The sequence below is a fragment of the Syngnathus typhle genome, linkage group LG13 (assembly GCF_033458585.1).
Source record: "Syngnathus typhle isolate RoL2023-S1 ecotype Sweden linkage group LG13, RoL_Styp_1.0, whole genome shotgun sequence".
NCBI lineage: Eukaryota > Metazoa > Chordata > Actinopteri > Syngnathiformes > Syngnathidae > Syngnathus > Syngnathus typhle.
The window spans coordinates 5,302,476-5,329,802 of record NC_083750.1 but is presented as its reverse complement, the minus strand read 5'-3'; the positions used below and the strand labels follow the sequence as shown (position 1 = coordinate 5,329,802).

At 37.9% G+C, this 27,327-nt stretch overlaps 1 protein-coding gene across 1 annotated transcript in view; it reads left to right on the top strand.

The window, feature by feature from the left end:
- The window catches only part of astn1 (astrotactin 1), a 140,336-nt gene that overhangs the window by 84,429 nt on the left and 28,580 nt on the right, over window positions 1-27,327 (top strand). Inside the window, exon 17 of the mRNA XM_061295914.1 lies at window positions 2,096-2,284. Coding sequence (XP_061151898.1) covers window positions 2,096-2,284 — 189 coding nt within the window. The remainder of the gene's footprint in view (window positions 1-2,095; window positions 2,285-27,327) is intronic.

Below are 27,327 nucleotides of genomic sequence, written 5' to 3'. Positions count from 1 at the left end.
CTGGCAAACTGACGGGCACCAAGTTAGCGTGCATGAGGGAATCATGATGAATATATTTATTGAGCACATCCATTTGTATATGTTTCTTTGACACTTTCCAATCTGTTGCAAGACGTTGGTGACTCAAACCTCAGTGACTAATTCCCTATGAGAATATATTTTTTTGAAAAGTCACAACAGTAAAATACTGTCAGTCATTTTGTGGAGTGGTCTTCATCTCATAATGTCAAAATGTGACCAGTATAACCTATAGGGCTGTTTAAATACCAAAACACCTTTTTATCAACCTTTATGGGGGTTAAAAATCTGCACTTTGTGAAATGTCTACTGCTTCCAAAGACTTCAATTTACAAAGAAAATGTGTTTTTCCATTACAAGACAAGCCAGAGCTAAGAGATAATGAGCAATTGTTAGGTCTTAGATCTCTTAAATCCCATAATGTCTTGCGTTCATGTCGACACTACACCACATGGGTACTTTGCTGGCAGCTTTGCAATTACATGCAAAAAAAAAGTCAATTTTTGCTCTTTTCCTCCTAATTAAACTATTGAATGATTGCGGCTTTGCTGGTTAGTGAAGTGCAGGGCTGCGGCTATGGAATACTTTGGTATTCGGATATAAAATTCAATTAAACAAACGAGGATTCAGATAAAAGTAAAAATCATTAAGGGAACAATTATTAGTATTGAAGAGAAAATGTTTGTAGTGATTTTGGCGGCTACAACAGCACATATGGTAAGCCTGGTTTCTTGAAAAATAATTAGACCCCTGCTCTAGGGGTTCCATAGAAAAGACCAAACAATTATCACTTGCAAATACTATGCTTTTATACTGTATATTGAGATGAATATATGCTTGGATTACTGGAAAAATGAGGTTACCAAACAGATATGTATATCATTTTATTTTTCTTGTGTTTTTACTGGCAGACTGTCATATTACAAAGCTGTATTTCGGAGCAGCACCGATATATTCTGACAGCGTATGCCTTGCACACCTTTTAGGCTTAGGGAACTGTTGATAGGTATTTAGTCAAGCAATGTTTCCTCTAGACTGGCTCTTGGCTGTTGTAGATTATACTGAACATTGTCAGGAAGATTTTTCTATTCTATGAAAATGTATATGACTCTGTTTTAGTATTCGCCTCACCACATTATGTTTCAGGGTAATGGAACTATTGCTGAAATTTTACATTTAGTCACGTTAACGTGCATGAAATGTACCACACACATAGTTTCCATTTTAGTTGAAACGGCTTTCATGCATTTTAGTGATGCTGTTGATTTTATGTTGGGCCTCAGGGGTAACAGTCAGTATTTGTTCATCTAGAAGTCACTCTCTGCCCTTCCCTGTTTCTGCCATTTCCCTCTTTGGCTCGTCACATTTCAAATGCTACCAGAGGGATAACAATTACCGTATTTTCCGCACTATAAAGCGCACCGGATTATAAGGCGCACCTTCAATGAATGGCCCATTTTAAAACTTTGTCCATATATTAGGCGCACCAGGTTATAAATCACACCTTCAATGAATGGCCCATTTTAAAACTTTGTCCATATGTAAGATATATACATTTGGCCCGCGAGACGGACTTTGGACACGCCTGTTGTAGTGGCTCAATATTGGTCCATATATAAGGTGCACCGGATTATAAGGCGCACTGTCGGCTTTTGAGAAAATTGGAAGTTTTTAGGTACGCCTTATAGTGCGGTAAATACGGTACAAGGGTTTTACATTTGAAAGTAAAGGACTTTTAGCTTAGCTACATAAAGTTCTCTGTTTCTCACTTCAGTGAATTCCTAATTTAATTTTAGAGGAGAAATAAGAGCAGACAGCATGAGTTGAGTTATTAACTCCACGTCTCCACAAAATCATCATGATTAACCGGTATTGCACTTTTGATTTTCATTTGTAAGCAAGTCGCAAGTCCTAAAAACAGCAACTCAAGTTTGACTCGAGTCAAGTCACGACTGTAGTCTACCATCTTTGCTTGAGGGAAGCCTAATGTCGACCAGAAAATAACTGCCTTTCACCACCTAACGCCATTAGCCATCATTTAAAATTAATCAAATTATATTTCTCATTTTCTTGCTAGCCTTCAGCTCAGCCATTCATTCACTGGATGGGGCAACACAGAGGGGTGACTTTGCATCCATCCTAAAGGAATTTGGGAACCACTATGTGCAGGAGGCCATGTACGGATTCCAAGAGTCCTGTACTATTTGGTACCCCAACAAACAGGTTCAGAGGCAACTGTGGCTTGAGTACCAGGACATCAGCAAAGGTAGGTTTGCGGATTAAGCTCTGGGAATTTGTGAGTGTGTATAATCATCTGTGTACACAAGCTGAGTAGTCCCATGCTGTTCTGAACCATGTATGGGCCAATTTAAAGTGCAATTCCACTGTATTTAAAATATAAGATAGACACTGTATTTTTGCAAGATTTTGTATTTGGTTATTGATGACGTAAATAATGAATAATAAATGTAAATAAATAATAAATAAATGTGAAATAGTTAAATAGGCCTAACTATTTCACATTCATGACGCATATTATGTCTGCAGTTTGTACATACAAGAACATGGGCTTCCAAATTGCTTTGAAATCATTGCACTGCTACCAGATATATTTATGCAATTCCTTTCAAACTTACTTTGCATTTTACTTTCATTCTGAACATCCTTTTATAAACATGGATTCATGGCCATGTTTAAGTGCAAGAAAAGCATTAGACTGAGAAAGTGAAACATTTCAGTCTAAAGTGGGTTATCTGTTTTGAGGAAAGGAATTAGATTTCAATGGGAAAAAGCTGGAATCAGAGTCATATTTCTTAATCCCCTTCTGGCATCGTACAAACGTCTTGGCCTTTTGGAAGGAGTAATGAGCCCGCTGGAGAGTTTGATGATCCATGTCCTCACCCTTTGCTCCAAATATGAGAACTGCCTGACTGTAACCTCCTTTCGTATTCAATGATGGGCAGGCTGACCATTTCTTTTTCTATTTTTTTTATCGTTTTGTTAGGCTTTTAAAGTTTTTATTTGGCTGATACAAATGCAGCACTTTATATAATTAGTACTATAGGAATAGTTATTTTTTTCCAAGTCATATCAAACTGTAGATGACGGCAAAGTCTTTTCTGAAAACAACTCTTTCATATATTCAGCTTGTTTCTTGTCACAGAAAAGCTCTGAAGTGTATATCTGGGATGTAAGATTTCAGGCTTCTCATTCACATATCAAAACTTGCATGAGCTGCTCGTGAACATAGCAGAAAATCTCTTGTGAATTCCCAAGAATACACAATAGCAGTGTGACCTAAAAGAATTAAATAAAGAGCATAACTTTAATTCCAAACATATAAGAGACCAAGTAACTTTGAAGGTTTATGTAGTAGGGTGTGTTTTATTAAATTATTAGTTATGTCAACTCCTGTGCTCTCCCTACGGTGGCAACAGAGAGATGACTGAGGTTTTTTTTTTAATCAGTCATACAATATTTGCTAAACAGATGGAAAAGTTGTGGAATAGTCTTTCTTTTTTTTTTTTTATTTGCCCCGGTGAGTGGTGGTGGTGGTGGTGGTGGTGGTGGTTTACACTTGCAACGTCCACGCAATTCAAAGATCAATCTTCGGTTTGGAAGCACTGAACACTGAGATAAAATTCTGGGATGAAAACTTGATCAGCACAGTATTTGAAGGCACAGTAAGGTTTAAAAAAGGAGATCTACTTTTTTCTATTTAATTAAAAAACAAATGTGGACGTGCAAAGGGACCGCCTTAGAAACTGAAACATTGTCTAAGACAAACCTCGGTTGCAGTAGATTATTTAAAACTCAGTATTATTTTAATGGATTTTGAAAAACCAACTTGTTTCAATAAATTGCTAGGTACAGTTCTCAGGACTGTCAAATATAAAGTCTGAAGCATAATATTATTGATAGTGATGTATAACAATACAGTCTTAGTCAGTATCTTTATCTTTGTCAGTCTGATTGAATTTTTCGATCGACACTGGCTCCCTCCCACAGCCCGAAAACATGTATGCTGCATTATTTGAAAACGGAATCACCCATAGGTATGACTGTGTTAATGAGTGTCAAGAGAGTAACAGTGATTTTCTGTATCATCTCTGTGATTGACATGTGATCAGTGCAGGGTTTAACTTACCCCTCACCCTTAATCGCTTGGAATGGGCTTCAGATTCCCAGTGACCTTGAATAGGACAAGCAGTATTGAAAAATGGATCGAGGGATGACTTTGTCACCATCTCTGCATGTATCTTCCTTATTTTCTATCGCTAAAGAAATGCCCTGACCTCATTTTCCAACCTCTGCTGCACTTGTCAGCTATTTACCAAACTTCAACACCATGGTGGGTGTGGGCATGTAGGCTGCCAGCCGTTGAAAAAAAAAAGTGTCATGTTTATTCTCTTTGGGTATGTAATAATAACAAAGGATTTCTGCTTAGGGGGTCACTGAGCATTAGGGTGAAGGCAATTTTTCAACAAAGATGGAAATTAAGAAATGCATGGACTTTTGAACATAGAACTGTCACAACCGTGCCAGAGCACGGGCTGCCTGCACTTCCCTCGGCCACACCCCTTTCGGCTCACCTCATTCGTGACAAGAACTATCTTAATACTCAGATGACATATCGTTAATTGTCAACTCCAAGTATTAAATGGTATTTGCAAAATGTTCACTATGTTGGCTTGTGCACAAACAAATATGGTCAATTGACGGACACTTTGGTTGACAACTAAGGGTGCTTGAGTAAAACAAATAGTTGTTCATTAGGGAAAATTTGGGTCTTCTCATAACAATAACAACATTGGTAGCAATAGTACACTTCAGCCATTGCCTGTAAGCAGAAATGGGAAAAAATAAACGAAAGACAGAAAGGACGTAATTACTGTCTAATTGCTCGAAGCAAATATAGTTACATTATTCCTGTTTTTGTTTTGTTTTGTTTTTTGCAACATGAATAAATAAGACCAAATGTAGACGGATCCATTTAAGAGGATGTGGACACAGGAGCAGCTATTAAATGGCAACAGCAGGGAAGATCTAGTCTGGATGTGTTTGGGTGGGTGGGGTTGTTGTCGGGGGGTCATTTGCCTCTAGAAGACAGGATGATAAATGGGTTCTCCTTTCTCAGTTCCTTAAGAACTGAAACAATGGAGATGTCTTCTACCTCTAAAGAATCTTCTCTGAAACTTTTAATTTGCACATTTGTTTTGCTTATTTTTTTATACAGTTGAAAATTTTGATGATTTTAATTTGTGCCGGAAAGAGAAAATCATAATATACAGTCCTCCCCTAACCCATAAACCCCAAAGTAGAGAACTGGAATTAACGTAACATGTTCACTTTGTATTTTTATTATTTAAAAAAATATTTAGTGAGACAATTTCACTGTCAAAACTTAACATAAAAGTCAATGCTGGTTGAAGCTCCATCCCCTTCTCTGCTCTGCCTTGTTTAACTCTAGTCTAGCCAGCCGCGACAATCAATAAACCCAAGTACTGAGCACATTGATCCTGCCATTGTGCTTGTCATAATTATTATAATTTTAGTATCCATTGTGCTTATTGTTTTCTTAACTCCGCCCAAAGGTTGTTGTTTTTTTGTATTCAGTTTGTTTGATTTTTATTCAACACTGTTACAGCTCAAAGATTAAGGAAGTCTAGGTACACACAAACTTGTACAATGATACAAGTTGCGGACAGACGGATTCATAATCCAAATATTTTTTTAATCAATGGCATAAGAAAGGTTTAATAAAGCACCATGGCTTTGTTTTTCTTCTACCACAAACATTCAGATAATAAGAAAGCTAACATTTCCTTGTGACAATTATCTTCTTATTACATATTTTCTTTGTTCATCTAGAATAGTCAGTCTTGTCTACTTTCCTAGAGATAGTTTCCGAGCGTAAGAAGCGGGAAGACGAGAGATATTAAAGAGTTGAAAAAAGCTGTCAAGTCAGCTGGGACGTCTTAGTGGTAAATCCATCAAAGTCTCAATTGTCTTCACAATTGTCTGAAATGATGAGCAACATTGCCAGCTTTGCAATCTGTTGGTTCCATTTCTCTCTGCAGTCAAGGCACATTACATAGCTGTATGTCTTTTGATGTTGAGGCATTTTCATTCTTTCAGCGTTGTTGCGATGATTGCATATTGTATATGTCTGCCTCTCTTTGGAGAATTAAAAAGTAAACACAGTCATTTGTTTGGCACCAGTCCTCCATAAAAACTAAATGGCTGCAATCTCTGTTTACAGCAAGACAATGCCTCTGAATGCGGCTAAGAAAATATGTGAAATACCATTGCAGTTATTGTGATCAATAAAGTCTTCTTTTGTTCTGATAATGCACTTGAGGATAATAGAATTGGTTGTTTTGCCTGATTCACCCATCCATATTTCATGCTAGAAGGTTGGTGAAAACAGTTCCTATTAACAGGATCCTGTTGTGTGAGGTCTTCTGCACAGTAGGCGATCTTCATGACTCGTTTAATAGATCTAAATCCTGGTTCCTATTTTTTTTTTTTAATTGCATTGCTGGCTGACCTCCGTAAATCTCTTCTTGAGGTAGACACTGGCGTTGGCCGCCTGCAGGGTGCTGTTGCTGGACCTTGAAGAATCTATTAATGGAATAAATCTACATACCTCCCTTTTCCATTATGGGCACTTATGACCCACTGCAACCTTATGAAATATTCACTTGCATATCCATTTATTACATTGCAAATGAATGTCATTGGATGGAAAAACATCATGCAAGAAGAAGACAATTCATTTTGTTATTCATAATGTAGAACTAATTATGATATGGCATCACAGAACAATTTGCTTGTGTTGCCATGTGTTACTGAATAACATAATGTACATGTACACAAATCTAATGTACATAATGCAGAAGACATTTTGTGCTGGTGAACAAAAGTGTCACAATGTTGTTGGTTTATTTTTTTGTTAAAACGTCCTGCCGTAAATTAGTTCAAAAGTAATGTCGTTGTATAATTTCTTTTCATGAAAGCAATGCAGCATTGATATTGATCATATTGATTAAATATTGTTGTCGCAGATTTCAATCACATTTTATTAGCATTTTACCAACAGATGTATCTCAGGCAGGATTTTCCCGTTAAGTGAAAGGTTGCACAAGCAACTCCAGCAATGATCCAAGTGGCATTAAAATTATTTCCAATGTTGATAGATGTTGAGTTTAGTGTGGAACATTCTGTGCTTCTGAAAAGAAAACATAATTGGAGCAGATGTGTGTGAGAACACTAACTGTTATTTTGGAAATAAAAACACTTTTAATTTGATTTTCATTTAATTACTTGTTGCCTGAAGAAGCTTTAATGAATGCTGGCCCATGAGTCAGCCAAATGCATCAAAATTTCAAATATCCCAAAACAATGTTCAGCAGCGGTGTTAGCATCCAACCCAAACCTAGCAGCCAAAGTGGAAGACTCATGAATGTTAAAACTGAAATTGCTCTGTTTTCGTTCCCAACTGCATTCATCATTTCACATTTGTGAGTCATGTGGGATCTTTTCACATTTATTCAATTATTAGTCAACTATTGCATCCACACAGGCATTTTTTAAATTTGGTTTTGTTCAGGTTCTAATGCATGAAAATAATTACACTAGAATTGATTTTTTGATTTGAATGCTAAGACAACACGTTAAGAAAATTGACATCACCGTGTCATTGTGTCTTATTACTACACCTTATTACTACACCCGATAATATTAAAACTGAACCTTGGAGCATGTGGTTAATGTTGTATTTTGTACTCCGCCGCCACCAATCCATAAATAACACAAAGATACGATGGGGGAGGTTTCTTTTTATAATGACCAGTATTGATTTTCCTTTAAATTATATTCACGTTGTCCTAATGTATTTTGTAACTAAATTATACTCGATATGATCGCTAAAGGGGAAAACACTCTGCTCTATATAGACACTTTATTTGTCGCACACTAGATAGAAGCAAGCATCACATGTAACTTTGCTCCTAAGCAAAGAGCCAGTGATCTATCAGTGTCTTGCTCAATGGCTTGTTAACAGTATTCAGGATTCAGTCTCTCATCTATCCAGCAACAAGTTGTAAATTTTTTACAATTGTTGAGTAGGCAGAAAAATTTGAGATTAAAAAGTTCCATTGACTAAGAGTGTCACCAAGGGGAGCAAACCGCCACACCCCCAAGCCAAGACACCTGGCCTAGTTTCCTCCCTGGCCTGTCAACACTCTCCCCCCACTGATGGGGGAAATCTGGGGGACTGGCTGGGTCGAGAAGCAGAGCAGCCAGATGAGAGGCCAGCACTATTGTGGCATAACCCTGCCCAGCATCACCATGCCCAGTGCCAGCACCCCTAGAGACCCTGGCTCAGAACGTGTCCAATTTGCAAAAGCAATAGTAAAGTGCCGTGGCGATGTGTTGAATGTGGGATGTAGAAACCTAGACTACAGCAGGCCCAGCCTTGAGGCTTGCTTGAATCTAATATCATAGACATCTGTTGAAAAGAATCCATCCTAGACACGTCACATTTTGTTTCTGCTCTTATGCAGCAACTCTCAATCATTTCCATTCTCTGCTTTGCAGAGGCTATCAATGCCTGCTGGATAACTCTGACTTAACTCGGAAAGTTCAGTTATCTCTGTCTTTTGAAACTTTTCATAGTTTTTCTGGTCCTGCAATTTATATTCAAGATTGTCTTGTACATTAAAATTACAGCTCAGACTGGCAACATCCGAGCGGATCCGAGCTCTACTGTTCTTGGTTTCTCTTTTTGTAAAATAATATATATTTGACTCATACTCCAGAGCGAAATATATATGTTTTTTTTTCCATCTTCAAAATGCATTTCTTGACTGGTATGACTTCTACTCCTGAGCCACTAATAGATTTTATTCTTCCTTGACCCTCGATTCATCCGCCCATCCATTTTGTATTGCACCTGTCCTCATTAGGGTTGTGGGTGAGCTGGAATCCTATCTCAAGTGAGTTTGGGCACAAGGCATTGGTTGTCAGTCAGTCACAGAGGAACATGAAGACTAAAGGTAGAAATAAAGCAGCCAGGTGAACTTTGTATGACCGGGAATAATATAATTACATATTGCGCACACCAAATTAGTCTCAGTAACACCTTGAATGTCAGAAATGTCACTAGACTCCAAAAGGTTGACATTTTCTGAAGACGCATGCATTTTTCATAGACTTCTCTCCCACAATCGGTATTACGATAACTTCTGGAGGTCCACAGGGCTCAGGTTAAGCTGGACACGACACCCCACCTCCCACCCCAAAATCAGTGACAGTCAGTCTTGTCAGTTGTTAGTAATAACCAGTGGTGGGATTTTAATTCAAGGTCACTATTAAAAGAAAAATAATACATAGTATAGGTGTGTCAGGCTTCATGAGGACCACATAATTAGCGGGAATATTCTAAAAATATTTCACCAGGGAGTTACCAGTATTTAAGAAGTCCTTATCAAAGTTGTAGTAGTTTGTATCAATCAGTAGCCAAGAAGTAACTTTTTCAAATATTTTTAAAATTTTAAGATTGATTATTCCATCATGTATTTAGTTATTCAAGGCAGTAATTTTGTTCATACTCCTTTGCGTGCTCCTTTGCGTCGTCCCTGAATCCATTTTATGTGTAAATGCGACAGCTGCTTCGATGCATTTCAATTTTGAATCGCAACCTATCCCCATCTCCAGTGGTGTACTTGACCTTTGCTCTTCAATCTCTTTACATTCAATGGCAAGTCTGTATAACATACTGTTGTAAAAAAAAGTCAATGTATTCCTAATCTTTATATTTTATTCATTGTGTTATTTGTTTACACTGCATGGTAGCATAAGAAATCACCATTATGTTGCCCTCTGCTCTCAAATAAGCAATGGAGAGAAAATTTTGCTTGTTAGCGAATAGTCTTAACTTTGCATGCAAGTATACATTATGTGAGATACTAAAGTGTTTTGTCAGGATAGGTTGCTGCATGTGTACATTATATTCAGAAATACAGCCTTTGTCAGTTTTACCATGTTTGTTTTTAAAACTTGAAGCTGTTGTTCAGACTATGTTGCCACTGATAATTACTGCAAGAAAAATATCTTCAGAGATATTAATAGCAGACGCAGAAAAAAAAAAACTCTTTTACCAATACATACACTACCGTTCAAAAGTTTGGGGTCACAAAATTGTTTGGGTGACCCAGAACTTTTGAACGGTAGTGTAAATATTATTACAATAAAATATTATGAATTAAATATTATAAATTACATCTTATATTTGTATAATATTATATATAATCTATGAATATAAATATACATATATATTATAAGATTTTCTACACAGAAGATTATATATATAATTTATAAATAATTATCTAAATAAATATATACACTACCGTTCAAAAGTTTGGGGTCACCCAAGCAATTTTGTGACCCCAAACTTTTGAACGGTAGTGTAGATAATTTTATTCTTGGACTCAACGACATTTGATTCACTGTCATACTACTAAAAACACATTTTGGAAAAATATAAAGAGAAGCCACCTCATTAAAAGTTTTTTTTTTTTTTTTTTTTAAAGTCTGCAACTCACTTTATGCTAGTATAAATTAACAAGAAGGTACCTTAAGATCCAGGTCAGTCAGTGAAATAGAGAGACTATATTGAGTGTCCTGTATTAACTGGAGTGATTAATTACCTCCCCAAACTACAATGTCAGATTTGGAATGTGAGGACAGCAATGGAGTCCCAGATTAAACAAATAATAGAAGAGGATGGATGGTACCATAACATTGGGAATATGCTGAGTGGCTGTGTAAAAATACAATTGGTGGTGAGGCTGTGTCAACTGAATGCGACTGACGTGAACTAAATTATAGTTGGCAACTCCTTGCCGCACACCTAATGACATAGCACAGCACATCTACTTCAAGAGAAAAACGTCTCCACAGCCACTACACTGTTTCTATCCATGGCGTTACTGTCAGAAAAGTAGTGGATTGCTAAAAAGAGAGGAAACAGGCAAGGGTATTTTGAGAGCCTGTTGGCAATTAGCCATCTCCCCGTTTCAAGAGTGGGAGAGAAGTTTGACTCATGGCATCCTCTGTAAAATCTAGCGGCGCGCGTATTCTCCCAGACACATACGTAAGTGTGTCTGTCGGCAATGAATTTGAGCATACGCAAAGGGTAAATTCAGTTTAAAATGTCTGTCATAATTGCTGGATTGTCTTTAAAATAAATGAGCATAGACGATGTAATTATATTGTGAAGCGCTGTAAAAGACTACACATACCGTATTTTCCGGACTATAAGGCGCACCTTCAATGAATGGCCCATTTTAAAACGTTGTCCTTATATAAGGTGCACCGGACTATAAGCCGCACCATTAATGCATTGCGTCAGATTTTTAATCCAAATCAAATCATTCTCCATTTTAACTTTTTTATTTCGACTTCAGATGCAACAAATTACTTTATAATCACCAAATAATGATCCATAGTCTTTTTGATTCATAGTCTTCAGCGGGCCACTTATGATTGATTTCATGACACAATGCTTCGAGCAAGTTTAAATTTACGAATTTGGTTAATATATATCGCGCACCGGACTATAAGGCTTTTGAGAACATTTTAGGTTTTTTAGGTGCGCCTTATTGTCCGGAAAATACAGTACAAGCCTTTGCCCTTATCTGACTTTGAAACTCTTCTTACATGAAGGAGAATGTGTGTGTAATGACCCAACATTAGCCTGCCAGCAAAACATTCTACAACAAGATATGCAGAGGACATTGAATGTAATTTAATAGTTAGGGTGAATGATCAGGTATGCAAATGGAAGGATTTCATATTTAATGTGCTCATGTCCAAGCGATGCATAAAAAAGATGAATTACATCTAATAATGGATATTTATTACCCTTCGTGACTCATTTGGGTATGAAAAGGGAAGACTGAATGCTAAATAGACAAAACATTCGGCAAGCCAAAGCTGCTACAAAATAGCCATTCTATACCTTATCTTAATCAGTTGACTTTTTAATCGGGAGTTGTACTAGGCCCCTTGTTTCCTACTGAATCTAAATCTTATCAAGGGTTGATAAGAAAGAAACAGCTTTTAGGGCACAGATATGGGAGGATGCCAATTGGCACAATACAGGGAGCTGTGCAGGTCTGACGACTGCTGACAATAAATCTATCATGATAGTAATCAACCAAGCGAGATCAAAAGCGTTATCTAAAAAAAAGTCATTTGAACATGAACTTCACTGCCCAAAAATGAAGCAGATACAAAATCAATTGTGGGGCCCGTTTATCTAATTGATCTCTTATCATCATATTTTGTATTTCTATCCCATCAATTGGTCCCTCTAAACTCCTTCCTACATCTCCATGCATTTACATATTCTACTCACATCGATCCTACTGAGCCTGGAGAGTCGACTGTGATCCTGGAGCTCCCGCAGAGCTTCTCTTTCTCTTCTTAACCTGATGCTTTTTAATCCTCCAAGCCTTGAATTCAGACACCGCTCTTCTTCAACCAGCATTCTCCCCTCACGCCCCCCACCCTTCTCTCCTCCCATTTACATATCCCAGGTGGGTCACCACGTGAAGACATACATACCCCCCCCCCCACCCAAAATAATACATCTCACAATCACTTGCTTTCTTCCACCCTATGGGGATTTTCTAATAGCCTTATCTCTGTCTGCTTCATACTGCTTCATACCTTCTTCCATCCTTCCTTCCTTCCTTCTTCCCTTTCTTCCTTCCTTCCTTCCTTCCTTCATTGCTCTCCTTTTTTATCTACCCTCCATATGTTGCCATTTCCCATGTGGCCATATTCCATCCTTTTGGAGCCTGGTAGCAACAGTGCAATGTTTCACAGTTCCTGCTCATGATTTGAAGGGAAACTACTCTGCACAACACAGATTCTTTACCTCAAGGCATCACCTTTCCATCCTCTCAAAGTTCTCCTTTTTTTCATTCCATCTAAACACCTTTCCAATCCTTCCTCTAACCCAGGGGTGGGCAAACTACGGCCCGCGGGCCACATCCGGCCCACGGGACCGTTTAATCCGGCCCGCCAACCCTGAACAAATTGTATTATTAAACTTTTTTTTTTTGGTCATTTTGCCTGCAATGACTGCGTTTTCCCAGTAGATGGCGAAGCGCTCGCCTGCGCATTTACTACCGGAAGCCGTGTCAGAAAGCTCGGTGCACACTCACAAGTGCGTGTACGTACTCAGTAGTACGGACTTGGCGCACTCTCGCTCTATTCGTATCAGTCCCGAATTTAGAGCGTGAGCTTTGACGACAGCATTCTTATAATTCGCGCGCTGAGCTTTCAGATGCAGTTTTGCGCTAAAGCCACTCACAAACCTTCCCCTGGAATCCTTCCATTAAAATGAGTGGCCCGAAAAAAAGAAGTGAGTGCCGAATGTTAAAAAAGAGTGGACGATTTGGCTCGACGTACGCGACGTGACGTTCAGCCACATCAACATCAACCCGTCACAGATCAAGGTAAACGGACCAACACCTCGGATCTCGCCTAAGAATTGCCACAACAAATTTTACTCCAGACTATGACGCACTAGCAAAAAAGGGAGACCAACAACACTGTTCCCACTGAAAATGAACGGGAGGCTCTCAAGTTTATTGTAAAAAAATGCATTTTGAATATGATTTGTACACATAGCAGGGATTGAAACTAGCGACCATTCTCATTTTCAAACAATGCAGGATGCTCAAGGACATTGATGCACCACCTATTTGCGACTAATCTTAACCTGTAAAGTTCTTAAGGCTTACTTTAAGGAGGTGTTTCCCGTTTCCTCACCTCTGTTACCAGGTGTTTGCGAGTTAAAACTCTGCTCTGATTTTCAGATACCCCTCACCGTGTTGCTGTTTTGATTACTTTATTTGGATGTATGCTTTCACCGATTCTTCAAGATGATATATTTGGTCAGAATATTTGCCGTTTGATGTGATCTCATAAGATAAACATCTTTCATTAATCTGACCTGCAGGCACTGAAGTGATGGAGATTGTTATTCATAATAACAGTGTCGTATTTTATGAGAATCACTGATAGCAGTTTTTTAGTGAATTATTACTATTTTTTTAATGCTGTTAATAAATGCATTTGTTTTCAAAAAAATTGTTTGGAATATCCATGCTTTACTACCTACTAAAGGCCAAGATCTTTTATGCAATGACCTTTACAGGTCGCTTATATGACTTCACACAACGCCTACGTCCATCTGCTCCTTGTCCGGCCCTCCGGTCCAAATTTAGAACCCAGTTCGGCCCGCGAGTCCAAAAGTTTGCCCACCCCTGCTCTAACCTCTATGCACTCAGCGTCCTTCTACCTCAGTCTATCCAGAAGCGATTACATTTGTATGCTGTGAAAGGAGAAAAGGTGTGAGAAAGGTGCAAGATTATATTCTTCAGCTACGTGGGGTTGCAGGTTCGGACTGATTTAACAAATGTGACAGGAAAAGGGCTGGTCACAAAAGATCTGGCGTGAAAGAAAAAGAAGCCAGAATGCAAAACAAAGATGATGAAAATAGGTAAGAAAAGACAATCATAAGGTACCAAATTAAGTGGATATAGCCTGAGCAAGGGGAAGTCATGTCAAAAATTGTCTTGACTACAGTAGGTTTTATGCAACCCAACTAGTCCAAACACAGTATTCAGATTAATATTGAATATTAATGTGTTTTCATTCACCTGAGAGGTGCGGCCATTTTGCGAATGCTACATGACCAAACTCAGGTATGTAGTGATGTTTACCTGAGCCCTTAGGCCAGGTCTGTCGTACTCATATATTTCGCGGGCCGCATTGTAGTCATTGCTTCCTTCGGAGGGCCATTATGACTGTCAACCCAAATAAATGTATGAGCACCTCATATTTTATACAGTAAAAGCTACAACTGACAACTCATTTTCAAATCAGACGAGTAAAAACTGGTCAAATATTAAAAAATATATATATTATTAAAATTGAAGACAATTTGCAATTCTAGTAATGACACACAAATTTGATGCACAATTTGTCTTCGCGGGCCACATAAAATGATGTGGTGGGCCGTATCGGGCCCCCAGGCCTTGAGGTTGACTGGGCTGCCAGTGAAGTACAATCTTGACGTCGATATGCGTCAATGGCAGTGAATGAGTTCATCAGAATTAATAGAATTCAGACGAGTGAGCATGCATGAAGCATATGATTGTATTTTTTTTTTTACTTGACTTCTCCTTTAAGAAAAGTGGAAAAAAAATAGAATGATGATTTGATGAGGAAAGGATGACAGGAGAGTTTTAGAAGCTTTACAAGATAAAAGAGTCATTTGAAGTTGGGCTAAAGGGAACTTATAAGTGGAAGGATGTAGAGAAGAGAGAAACAAATGAGAGAAAAGAGAAGAAACATTGCAAGGGGAAAAGAAATGCTGCCCAGTTAAAAAGTTGCAAATAGAGGATTTTAAAAGAGGGACCTCAGGGTTGTGAAACCATAAGTAGGCCAGGAGAATTTTCAGCAAAATTGATTAGCATTAAAACAGACACAGTAGGCTTGAAGGGTGCTGTTTATCAGAACATGCCCTCCATTGGTTGGCACATTGACACACCCAAAGGCAGTGAAAAGGGAGGGAAAAAAAGACCCTCGGATGGAAACGACATACATCTAGTAGAGTGAAATAGACATGCGATAGGAACAAATAGAGGGCGAGTAAGAAAGTGACTGACACATTGCTTCGTTAACACATCCAGCGGCTGTTCCGTGTTCTCACACTACTTGGTGAAAAAAAAGAGACACTTTCGCTCAGTCTCATGGCACTGTTCATGCATGCGTGTGCGTCTTTGCCCAGAAATAGTTTGTCGTATTATCTCTCAGCCGCATCCCTGGGGTGTGCTGTTGCGTTAATAAGCAACACACCACGAGATGACTATATCCAAAGCACAGCCGTGTACAAACCAGTTTGCCTATTTTTCACAGTCCCCTGCACTTTTAATAATTAATTTCTTAAGTTTCAAAGTCAGATAAAAATCTTCTAACATTTAACATTACATTTTCTTGTTCTCCTACAGTCTCGGTAAATGGTATGTGTGACCAAACAAACTATGCATATTTTACATCAAGCCCATAACAGGAACTGTCCTTCAACACAAGTACTACTTAGATTGTGTCTCTCTTTTTAAACGTTATTCATTGATCACATGATACTTGCTGACTCCAATTATTTACTTCAGTGTAAATTCAGAGGTAAGCAAACAATACCAGAGAGCTCACTTTCGGAAATATCAGGACTGAAATTAATTCACAAAAACTTTTCTTGTTACGCAACCACTTAAATACCGTATTTCCCGGACTATAAGGCGCACCTAAAAAACTACCGACAGTGCGCCTTATAGTCCGGTGCGTCTTATATATGGATCAAATTCCTAAATTTAAACTAGCCCGAAGCATTGTGTCATGAAATCAATCAGAAGTGGCCCGCTGAAGACTATGAATCATAAATAAAAAAGACTATGGATCATTATTTTGGGATTATAAAGCAATTTGTTGCGTCTGAAGTTTAAATGAAAAAGATAAACTGGAGAATGATTTGATTTGGATTAAAAATCTGACATGATGCATTAATGGTGCGTCTTATATAAGGACAAAGTTTTAAGTAATTTGAAAGTCAAATCATTGAATCTTTGAAAACTCAACTTTATATATTAAAAGGATGAGAAAATACATTCCTTAGAAAGGAAAATAAGAATATGCTGATTATTGATGACCAAGGCTCGCCTGTTCTACAGTACTTTTTTGCTTCCCCTGTTCCACAACGACTCTTTGACGTCAGCACCTTAAGAAATAATGACGCATACATTCCCCTGCTGGATGTCCACTCCTCCAGATGTTTTATTTATAGGTTCTGCTCCGCGCGGTCACTCGAATGAGTATGTCTGACCATGGCGCACCAACTTGCTGTTTCAGAGAGAATTGCTATTGATCCAGAGGAAGGTGAAAGAGATCCTGTTAATCCACATTTGAACTGTCCCAAATTGCTCAAGCAGCCGTCAGTAAAATGCTTGCCACAAACAAAGAAATAGGCTGTTTTTAGTATATGTTGAAAGTGCGGTGGGGGGATGGGTTAAAAATTGTGAGGCTGGAGTGAAGGTGGAGTTAGTGGTATCACAAACCGAAAAAGGTGGCGTTAGCAATGTCACAAACTGATCTGCTAAAACAGTGCATTTGCATTCTTTTTGGGGATTGGGTTGGGGGATGCATAACTATGGTCAAAAACCTAAAAAATAAATCCACGTCAGTGGCCCTTTTATAATTGTTCTTCTATTATAAACTCGAGAGAAGACTAAATTGAAATGCCGATTAGTTTTATTTTTGTCCAGGCCTTCTCCAAATCATCAAAAACTCTAAAAAGGAGAAACGGAATAGAAAATGTGTGGTTTTAGTTTTAGTTGAGCTTCATTTAAACAACAGATGGCAATGGCACAATTACGCACACTCCTCTTCTGTACAAGACAACAAGCAACATATACAATGCATGGATTTTAAACAGATAATGGATGCCCAACATTGAAATCCTGCTTCCCTGCAGGCCTCTGTTGAAATTAAAATATAAATAATAACCCAGATTCATATCCCCATCTAGAAACACTCCTTATTCTGAAAAACATTCTGTATTCATATGCCACACACCACCATTATGAATAATTAATATACGAGGAGAACACTGCACAGCTGGCAAGGAATGCCGTAAGATACCCAGCATGAATATCTGTTAAATGCATCTTCGTAACTTTGCCTTTAGTCAAATTACTGTTAAGTTATTTTATGTTATTGTGATTTCATTCATGTTGTTAGTTTCTACATATCACAGTTCACAAAAACATCACATTTGTGCTGAATTGCAGATCAGAAATGTAAAATCTATGCTTCATAATATTACAAGGATCTCATTTATGAAACATGAGCAGAACCATCAACATTTTAATAACTACACCCTGAACTGGTTGCCAGCCAATCGCCGGGCACACATAAACGAACAAGCAATCACATTGTGTCGCTCATCTAAGACTGATGGTATGTTTTTAATTCTGATTTATGGATGCACTGACAGTCAAAAAGCAACACAGTGTGAGTTTATGAGCTGTCAAAATCGTTAATCATGATGTTTTAATCACGGCTGTTTGTTTATTCGTGTCTTGCTTCAGTCATCTTGCTGTTTATAACTAATTGATTCCCTTGTCTAGCTCCGTGTGAAAAATATCAACTTAAAATGAAAGAGAGGAAAAAAAAACGATTCGTAGCAGTAGAAGTTGAAGCTCGGGAGTTTGGTGGATGGGGCTCAGTACAACAACTAGTCAACTAAATTATTGTGTCATAGAAGTTAGTCGTTTTCAGCATCCATATGTCATCACCAAGATGCACTGGAAATAGCTTTGGAATTTAGACTACATTGTTTGAGTCTGGTCGCAGTCACATCAAGCACATTCCTAGGGTGAGGCAAACCTGAGCAAATAGACTATATGCAATATCGTCTAAAACTGTCACTTTTACCCATTTGCTACAATGTCGAAAGTTGTCTTGCGCAATTACTTCTGTCATGGCAGTACTTTTGTTTGAGGAGAAAAAAATAAATAAAAAAGCAGGCTAGTCCTGGCATAACCTCAAACACAAGGAGGGAGTTCCGACCAACGCTGGGTGTATGTATCTAATACCAGGATATAACCGGCTATACATAATTCATTCCGACTGCCGGCGAGCGAGAGAGCAATATATTCTGACGTTCTGCGCTCGCACTCATGGGAAATGGGGTATTACCACTACAGGCAAAACACTACCACTTTTCTCCATATAGTCAACGAAAACCAAAAGTTACCTTGCTCTGCTTTAAATTTATAATCTTGTCACGATATTTAAATTTTGTCTGGATCCGTGTAGAAGGCGTTTGAGTCGAAATATAGACTGAGGCCCACTTGTTGCAGAATTCTGACCAACATGCACCAGATCCTGTTGTTCATTTTGATTCAAAAGGCACAATATTTATAAGGAGAAATGTGAAAAAGCTAAAAAGGAGCGTATTGATGGATCTGACTCAGGATCAAAATCTTATTATGTATGCTTCATGAGCACTACAATAATAACTAGAGGCGAGGTCGCTTGTCAAGGTGTTCTGTTCAATATAAATTGTTACTCTTTGAAAGCATACTCCTTACCCGATTGTAATTGCTATGAACTGTGCAAAAGATATATTCGTAAGATTTTAAAATGAGCACTTAACCCTTTATGGGTTGTGTTGAACGACTCAACATGAGGCCATGAGCAGTCGTTTTTGTCAGGTAGCAGGGTTTGTTTTTACATGGAGCTATTTTTACCAGCTGTAATGTCAAAAATATAACAAGCACCAGACGTTTCAAACAGATGGGCGCAACAGCCGTTGTGACATCTTTAATAACGTTGTTATCCTTGCTCTGTAATTTTAACACTGTTTATGTATTTTTGTGAGCGAATTGAGGCAACTCCATTGTGTTTTATTTTTACTGTAGGAGAAGAACATGGAATAGTTTCATAAATGTCGAGTGACATTTTGACACTTTGATTCTGAGCTGACTTAAGAGCCATTATATTTGGGAATAGATTTATAATTTACTTGATTGGCATAATTAAGCATAAAACACTGGTGACTTTGCCCAAGTGGTAATGGAAGCAGAACTGTCAAAGCCACTTTAGAGAGCTGAATGAGACATTATTGAGAGCACATGATTATGCAAGTAGTGAAATGGTGAAAAGGAGAGTGTGAAGTAGTCTGATGTCATTTTTGGTACCCCTAATAGAGGGCCTCTATTAGTGATTGACGAGTTATGTCTGTATTATTGTAAGCAGTGAAATCTAACGAGTGATCATAGAGGGAAGGAAATAATGCCCCTCGAAGTGTGTCAGAGTTTGACTGAATTTATATTTGTATATGTATAAAGCATGTGTTAAGCATGTGTTTCTATTAAGAGAATTTGGCTCCTTTAAAAGCAAATGTATCTCTTCGAGACTCCCCGCGAAGAACCAAAACATTCCTTAAAATATCTCTTCGACATTTAGCACCCAATTGGTGGCGAGTCATTTTTCGGCACTGATAGGTGTTAGTCAATTCTTGCACATCAGAAGGTTCCCCCTGCAAAGAACTTGACTGCGATAGACTCACTCCCACTCCCAGATATAATGTGTTAGGGCTGGCATTTACAAAAAAGACAAGTTGCTAGGGTGATGACATTCCTTATTCTCATCCATGCCTGAATAAATTCTAATTTATCCTAATTAGGGCTGGTTAAATGTAGCAGTTATGTACAGGAGAAATAATTGACCTATTGCAATCGTTAGACAGTCTTTTATTAAGTGACAGTGACCTTTAAAGGTTACGCAAAAGGCTGATACTCAAAAGACTTTATTGAATACTTGGTTTTGAGAGATATACAAACCCCAATTCAATTCAATTCATAACTTGTCATTATTTTACCAATTTTGACACAGATTGGTTTGTTAGAAAAATTACACATGCGGTAGGTAACATGCCTCGGTAACTTTATAATTGGACCTTTAAAGACATTAATTGTAAAGCAAGACCAAATGTTTTTTATAAGAGAACTCACACAAAAAAAAAACCTTTAACCTTATGTGGCTGTAAATACTTTCTTTCACATTGTTGAACAGCAGGCAATTAATTGGGGGAAAAAAAAGGTAACAAGTTGTGAAAACAAATCTTTGAATATTCACATTTGTCCTTATTTGACGCATATTCTTCATTTAAGGTGAAAATTAGGCTAATTGTGAAATGTTCTTATGGGCACACACACAACGTACTCAATCCCGTAGGACCTGCAAAGTACATCAGTGAGAGTGTTATAAGTGTGACAAGATAGACAGAAGATTGGAGGGGAATTAAAATGAATTTCCGAAGTTCACACAGTTTATCACGTATATTAAACGGTGAGAACGTGTGAGGTGTCAGTCATTCAAACCTAACTGCAAAGATGCATAAATAAATGCAAGGTTGTGTTTTTCTGAAACCTTCTTGATCTCTTTCATACAAACAATGCACATGATGAAGATAGGAGACCCAAGATGTTCTATTAAACATGTGCTTTTCTATTCTGAACCGTGAGGACAGCATCATTATTATTATAGTCTGTGTGTGCACCAAGGCGTGACAAGATTTAACGAGTGGGTGGATTCATGCATGCGAATTCTTTTTGGAAACACCGCCATTACGCTATGTTCTTACACTCTACCTTTAATAGAAAGTGAAAAGTTTCTATCATACTTCACCAAATGCATTATAGATCTCATTCTTTGAGGTTTGCGGTGTCTGTGCCTATGTGCTGACAATGACAATGATCGTGGGGAAAGAAATGGAGGAGAAAGAATGAAGGTCATGACGTGATGAGATAGTAGAAAGGAGACCATACGAGGAAAGTCAAATTCAGGCTATGAAAAATGATATGTAGGTGTCTATCATTTAAATGATTTTTGAATGTTCTAAGTACCATTTTTTCCACACTATAAGGCGCACCGGTTTATAAGGCGCACCTTCAATGAATGGCCCATTTTAAAACTTTGTCCATATATAATATATATACATTTGGTCCGCGGGCCGGACTTTGGGCACGCCTGCTGTAGTGGCTCAATATTGGTCCATAAATTAGGCGCACCTGATTATAAGGCGCACTGTCGACTTTTGAGAAAAAGTTTTTAGGTGTGCCTTATTATGCGGAAAATACGGTAAGCTTATATTTGACATTTGATGATTGCATGAAGCAAATGCTGGAATCAAGTTCATAGGCAGCTATTATTGTATGTACATGGCCATATCCAAAATGAAAAAGTAAAAAATACTAAAACAAAGCTTCTACTGACTGGAACATGAGCTTTATTCACTTGTAATGATCTGCACATATTTCCCATCTGCAGTGACATCTGCAGCAATATTTACGAAGAGACTGGAACTGTGATGTGTCTGCCCTCGGTTTTGTACATTTGACAGACCAGCTGCACTGATTGTACCAATCTTGATGTAACATTTTGATAATCAGCAACGTAACGCACTTTGTTGTTAACACGAGCTACTAGCAAAAATGTCTCCATTAGTGGCAGGTTGTACTTCAAAGCCGAAACAGAGTTGAAGGAATATCTCACCAAAGTACATGTAAGGTTGTTTAACATAAAGTACTACTGACAAATGGGGAAAAAAATCAAGGAAAAAAAAACATAAAGCATTACCCTCGTTGGTAGTGCTTTAAGCATATCAAAGTTGAAAGTGAAATTGTGTCGACTGAACCGATAACAGTATGTATAACACTGAAAGCCCATTTTTACAGGGGGTGTCATACATTAATTCAACTTGTGGGGGAGAAGTTGAAATGTGTATTACGCAACCAAACCAAGTTTTTGTCCCAAGGAGCAATGCAAATCTAGCTCAATAAAACAGGACACTCACCATTTGCCAATGTTTTCTTCTTACGCAATGCCTTCCAATGAGGTTTTGTTTTTGACCGTTTCATGGATTATAAAACAGATGTGGGTCAGCACCAAATTTACTACTGTTGACAAGGCCATTCTCACTGGTCCCTGTTTGCTCTCCCAATTGTAGTTTTGTGGCCCCCAAATTAAACTAAACTAAACTACCGTGTTTTCCGCACTATAAAGTGCACCTAAAAACTTCAAATTTTCTCAAAAGCTGACCGTGCGCTTTATAATCCGGTGCGCCTTATATATGGACAAAGTATTAAAATGGGACATTCATTGAAGGTGCGCCTTATAATCCGGTGTGCCTTATAGTGCGGAAAATACGGTAAACTAAACTAAACCTGTACCGTCATTCGCCAAGGAGTTTTTGGCATTATGATCGCAATTTGTTGCTGCCAGTGTCTCGTGACCATCTCAACCCTCTCATTTACAATTTATCACGTGCAGTGCTCTGGTAAAGTAACTATTCTTTATCACACTTTCTGCTTCTCTCTTCTGTCTGCCCAATCCATCTGTCCAGACTTGTGTGTCTAAAAGGCTTTGGGTGTTGCTGTTGTGCCCAGGGAAGTACACAGATTTAGATAATCACTGTCTGGAGATATGTTCAAGATAAGAGCTATAGTCACGCTCTCCTGGTGTGGTTGCCAACAGTGTATGTTTGTGTATCTGTGTGTTCATGTGTGGGTGTGAGATAACCTCATAGCCTCTTGTCCAGGCCAGCTGTGGGTTGCAGCTGATAAGTGACACAAGTATGCCTCCAAATAGTAGACACCTTGAAAACTCGATTTTCTGTTTTGCTTACAAATGATGAAAACATTGGAAAAAAAAGACTGAATAAGGACTCAGTTTAATCAAGTACCAACGGACATCCCAGTTCGTCACTGACGGACTCCTGTTTTGCTGACGACTGATGAAAAAACAGATAGCGTGTCTCTTGCTTGTTTGTTGGCGAGGGTGAATAAACAGGCTAAAAAATACCTACAATAAGTTAAGTATATGAAGTAGAGGTCGATTTTTTTTTCTCCATTTATCCATCCATCCATTTTCTGTACTGCTTAGTCTCCACGGGGGTCGCGGGCGTGCTGGAGCCTATCCCAGCCGTCATTGGGCAGTAGGCGGGGGACACCCTGAACCGGTTGCCAGCCAATCGCAGAGCACATAGAGACAAACAACCATACGCACTCGCACTCACACCTAGGGACAATTTGGAGTCTTCAATCGGCCAACCAAGCATGTATTTGGGATGTGGGAGGAAACCGGAGTGCCCAGAGAAAACCCACGCGGGCCCGGGGAGAACATGCAAAGTCCACACAGGGAGGGCCGGAGGTAGAATTGAACCCGCACCTTCCTAACTGTGAGGCGGACGTGCTACCCAGTGCCCCACCGAGCCGCCTTTTCCATTTATCATTGTTTTTTTTTTTCATTTAATATATAAGCCTGCCTCTAAGTACTAGTCAATGTTGCCCTAAAAAGTGCCTTAGTTACTTATTACTTTCTTTACAAATACCTTAATTACTTTACTGATTACTTGATTTTAAAAGTAACTAAAATAGATTACAAATTACTGACAACCCTGCTATACATAAATATGACACTACTGTTTTTTTTCTATTTGTTTTTTATTTTTTTTAAATAATGACAAGCAAAACATTTATTTTAATTCATAGTTTTTTTAATACATTTGAATGGGTATAAATTTATTGCAATAAGTTGAGGGCTACTACTCGCCCCACATCATCAAACACACACATTAACTCAAATGTCATGATGATTGTGCTAGATTGCGTCGAAACTAAATACAGTACAAGTATAAAATAACGACTAGAAAATAGAAGATGTGCAAGAAAAGTTGCAAGCCTCAGTGATATGTATATTCCACCATTGTAGTCACAATCACTCATTCATAATGAACTTATATTAGGCACCACTAACAAGCCTCACAAATATGTTGAATCACACAGCGGAAAGACTTGTCACTGCCTAATTAATAATATTACCTGACACACCAATTGGACACACAGGAAGAATCGAGTCATTACTGTTTGTCGTGTTTTGTAGGACAGCACCTGTATAGCAAGCGGGTGAAGAGAGAAACACCATAACAGAATAAAATAGTAGCTCAAAGAAGGTTCTCTGTCTGGTAGTAAGCAAAAAAACTTAAATCTATACACTTATTTTAAGGCCAGGATACCAACGTCATTAGTAGGGGACATTCGTATATAGTAAGCATTGTTTTCACTTTTTTCAAGAATATAAATTGATTGTTGAGAATGAAATACATTTGCTGCTTTATATTATTGAAATGAAAAAAAATTTTGTTAGTGTGTTTTAGGGTTGTATTAGTTTTGGATTTTTCAATAATAGTTTTTATTTTGTTGTGACTTTTTTTAATTTATTAGATTTTTAGAGCAAGTTTGTTAGCTTTTATTTTTTTGGAAAATGCTTTGTTTTAGTGTCCTTTTTATTAGTTAGTTTTATTTATTTATGTATTTTATTTATTAAATATTTTGAGTATTTGTCAAGTGCAATCACTGAGATTCATTCATCAATATCTTGTTTTGGTGTGGGGTCTGCCGAGAAGACTTCATGGACATTGCAAAAAGTAACAAATAAAAAACAAACTTCAGTAATGGTATGAAAAGTATGCACTCCAGATTCACATACATTACAATATAGTTTACTGTATTGCAACCAAAACCAGTCAGCCTATGAGCATAGAATTGTACTCAAAGTGTTTGTAGGTTACACTTACTTGCACATATTGATACTTTCGTTCTCTGAATGTGGTAGAGTTGCGCTCAAAGGCTTCCACTTTTTCAAGCTGAGTCTGTTAAGTTGGAGGACGGTCGATAGTTGACAGAGACTCGCTGTTGATTCCATCAAAGCTGACAGTCTTCAAGAACTCTGCTGGACTTCACCCAGTCGGATGGCATTATTCTGAAGGACCAAACCACCAATCAATGCTTCTTGTTGTGGGGATAAAATAGCTTTCCCTTTATTCTCATTGGGCCGTCTTTCAGTTCTACAAAGGGGAAAATGCACTTAGAAATGTGTACAGGCAGTAAAAATGGTATTGTAATGAAGATCACATTACTTACAGTACAGTATTCTCTGTTAGAGTAAATATTGTACAACGAGAAACGACCTGTTTTATTCTCGGAACGTACTGATAATGGTGGCCACAGAATCTGCTCGGATTAAGATGGACTCTGTCGTGGTTTTCTCATGGTCATACGAGGAACTCGGACGTGGTGTAGAAAAACATTTTGGGTTTGAAAAATTGGTTCAGGCCTTTGAGAATTTGGCTTTAGTGTTTTATCAATTGTGAAAAACTGTAATTGAGAAAAAATTAACATAAAGGATATTTTTGCTGTACTTAAAGTAGCTTTAGTTTTATAAACCTAAAATTGACTTTTTATTTGTTAGTTTTGTTTTTATTTCATTTTCTTAATTAAATTGTTTTTTCAATTGGAGTTTTAGATTTTTCATTGTTGTTTATTTACTCCACTAACCTTGGTACGTTGACATACTCTTATCTGTCAATAAAAATCAGTGGGCTGAATTTAATTATTGTTTCTGCTATTGTCGTGTACCTCAAGCCTTCATGAAAGATATATATAATAATTTGAAACATTTTGCTTCCAAACCCAATTTACAGTTTGCAAGTATGGTGGTCAACTTGTCAAATGCATGACGTCATATTTGTCCTCAAGCTCTACTCGGAAACACACAACAATAAGCAGTTGCGCTTACAATATCGCCAAGATGGACGATCAATATTATTGACCATTAAAGAGGGTTTGCTTGGGATATTGAAAAAATATCAGAGACTTTATTGCAAAAAGTAAGATAAGTATTTTTAAGTGAGTCTTGGGTTACAGGACTAATCGATGGTCATTTTCCTACCTTGCTGCACTCATTTAATGTCACGTCTGTCTTACACCATTAATGTATTTGTTAAATACTTAATTTCTCTCTGTGCTTCATTACCCTTCTTTCATGCATGTTATCCATGCATCCTAAATAGAATAGGTGCTCTAAAATTGTGATTACTATCTTGTACATCTGCACTGATTTGCAGCAGCAGGGCCCACATGAGGTTGTGTATAATTGTGCACCTTCTGTTGAGGGACTCCGAGGTAAAGAATTTTAAGATTCTCCAAAGCTGTCATAATAAATAAAAATCAGGTCTCCTCGGAAGTTGCGTAAGACCACTTAATTGTATGCCTGATAAACAAAACTGTGACGAATGGCAGGTTTTGTTGGGCTTATATATTTGCACATTTGAAAACAGCTTTGTTTTTTTTATTGATGTTTTTTGTTTTATTTTTCACCAGAGCAACAATATGAACATAAGTTCAAAACAAATTTAATACATTAGTGGTACATACACCCAAGTCATTAAATGACTTTTTATATGAAACTATTAAATCTGAGAAACACATCACACCCTTGGCAAAAATGAACAGTGACACACTGGAAAACCATTTCTCCAAATTTGTAGAAAGGTGTCAGGAGAGCAGAGCTGTTGGAGGATAACTGCAGTAAAAGTAGACTCCTTGGGGAGCAGTGTTTTCTCATTGCTTTGATTATGCCTACACAGTTTGAGATTTTTATGTTAAACCCTATAGCATGTCAACAGCCCTCAGCAAGCCTCTGCTGCTGAGCCTCAGTAATGAGAAGTGATTTCAGCACACTGTGGATTAAAGCTGTTCTCCCCATTGCTGCAGTAATTTTTTTTCACAGTTAGACGATGCATAGTACAATAATTGAATGTTT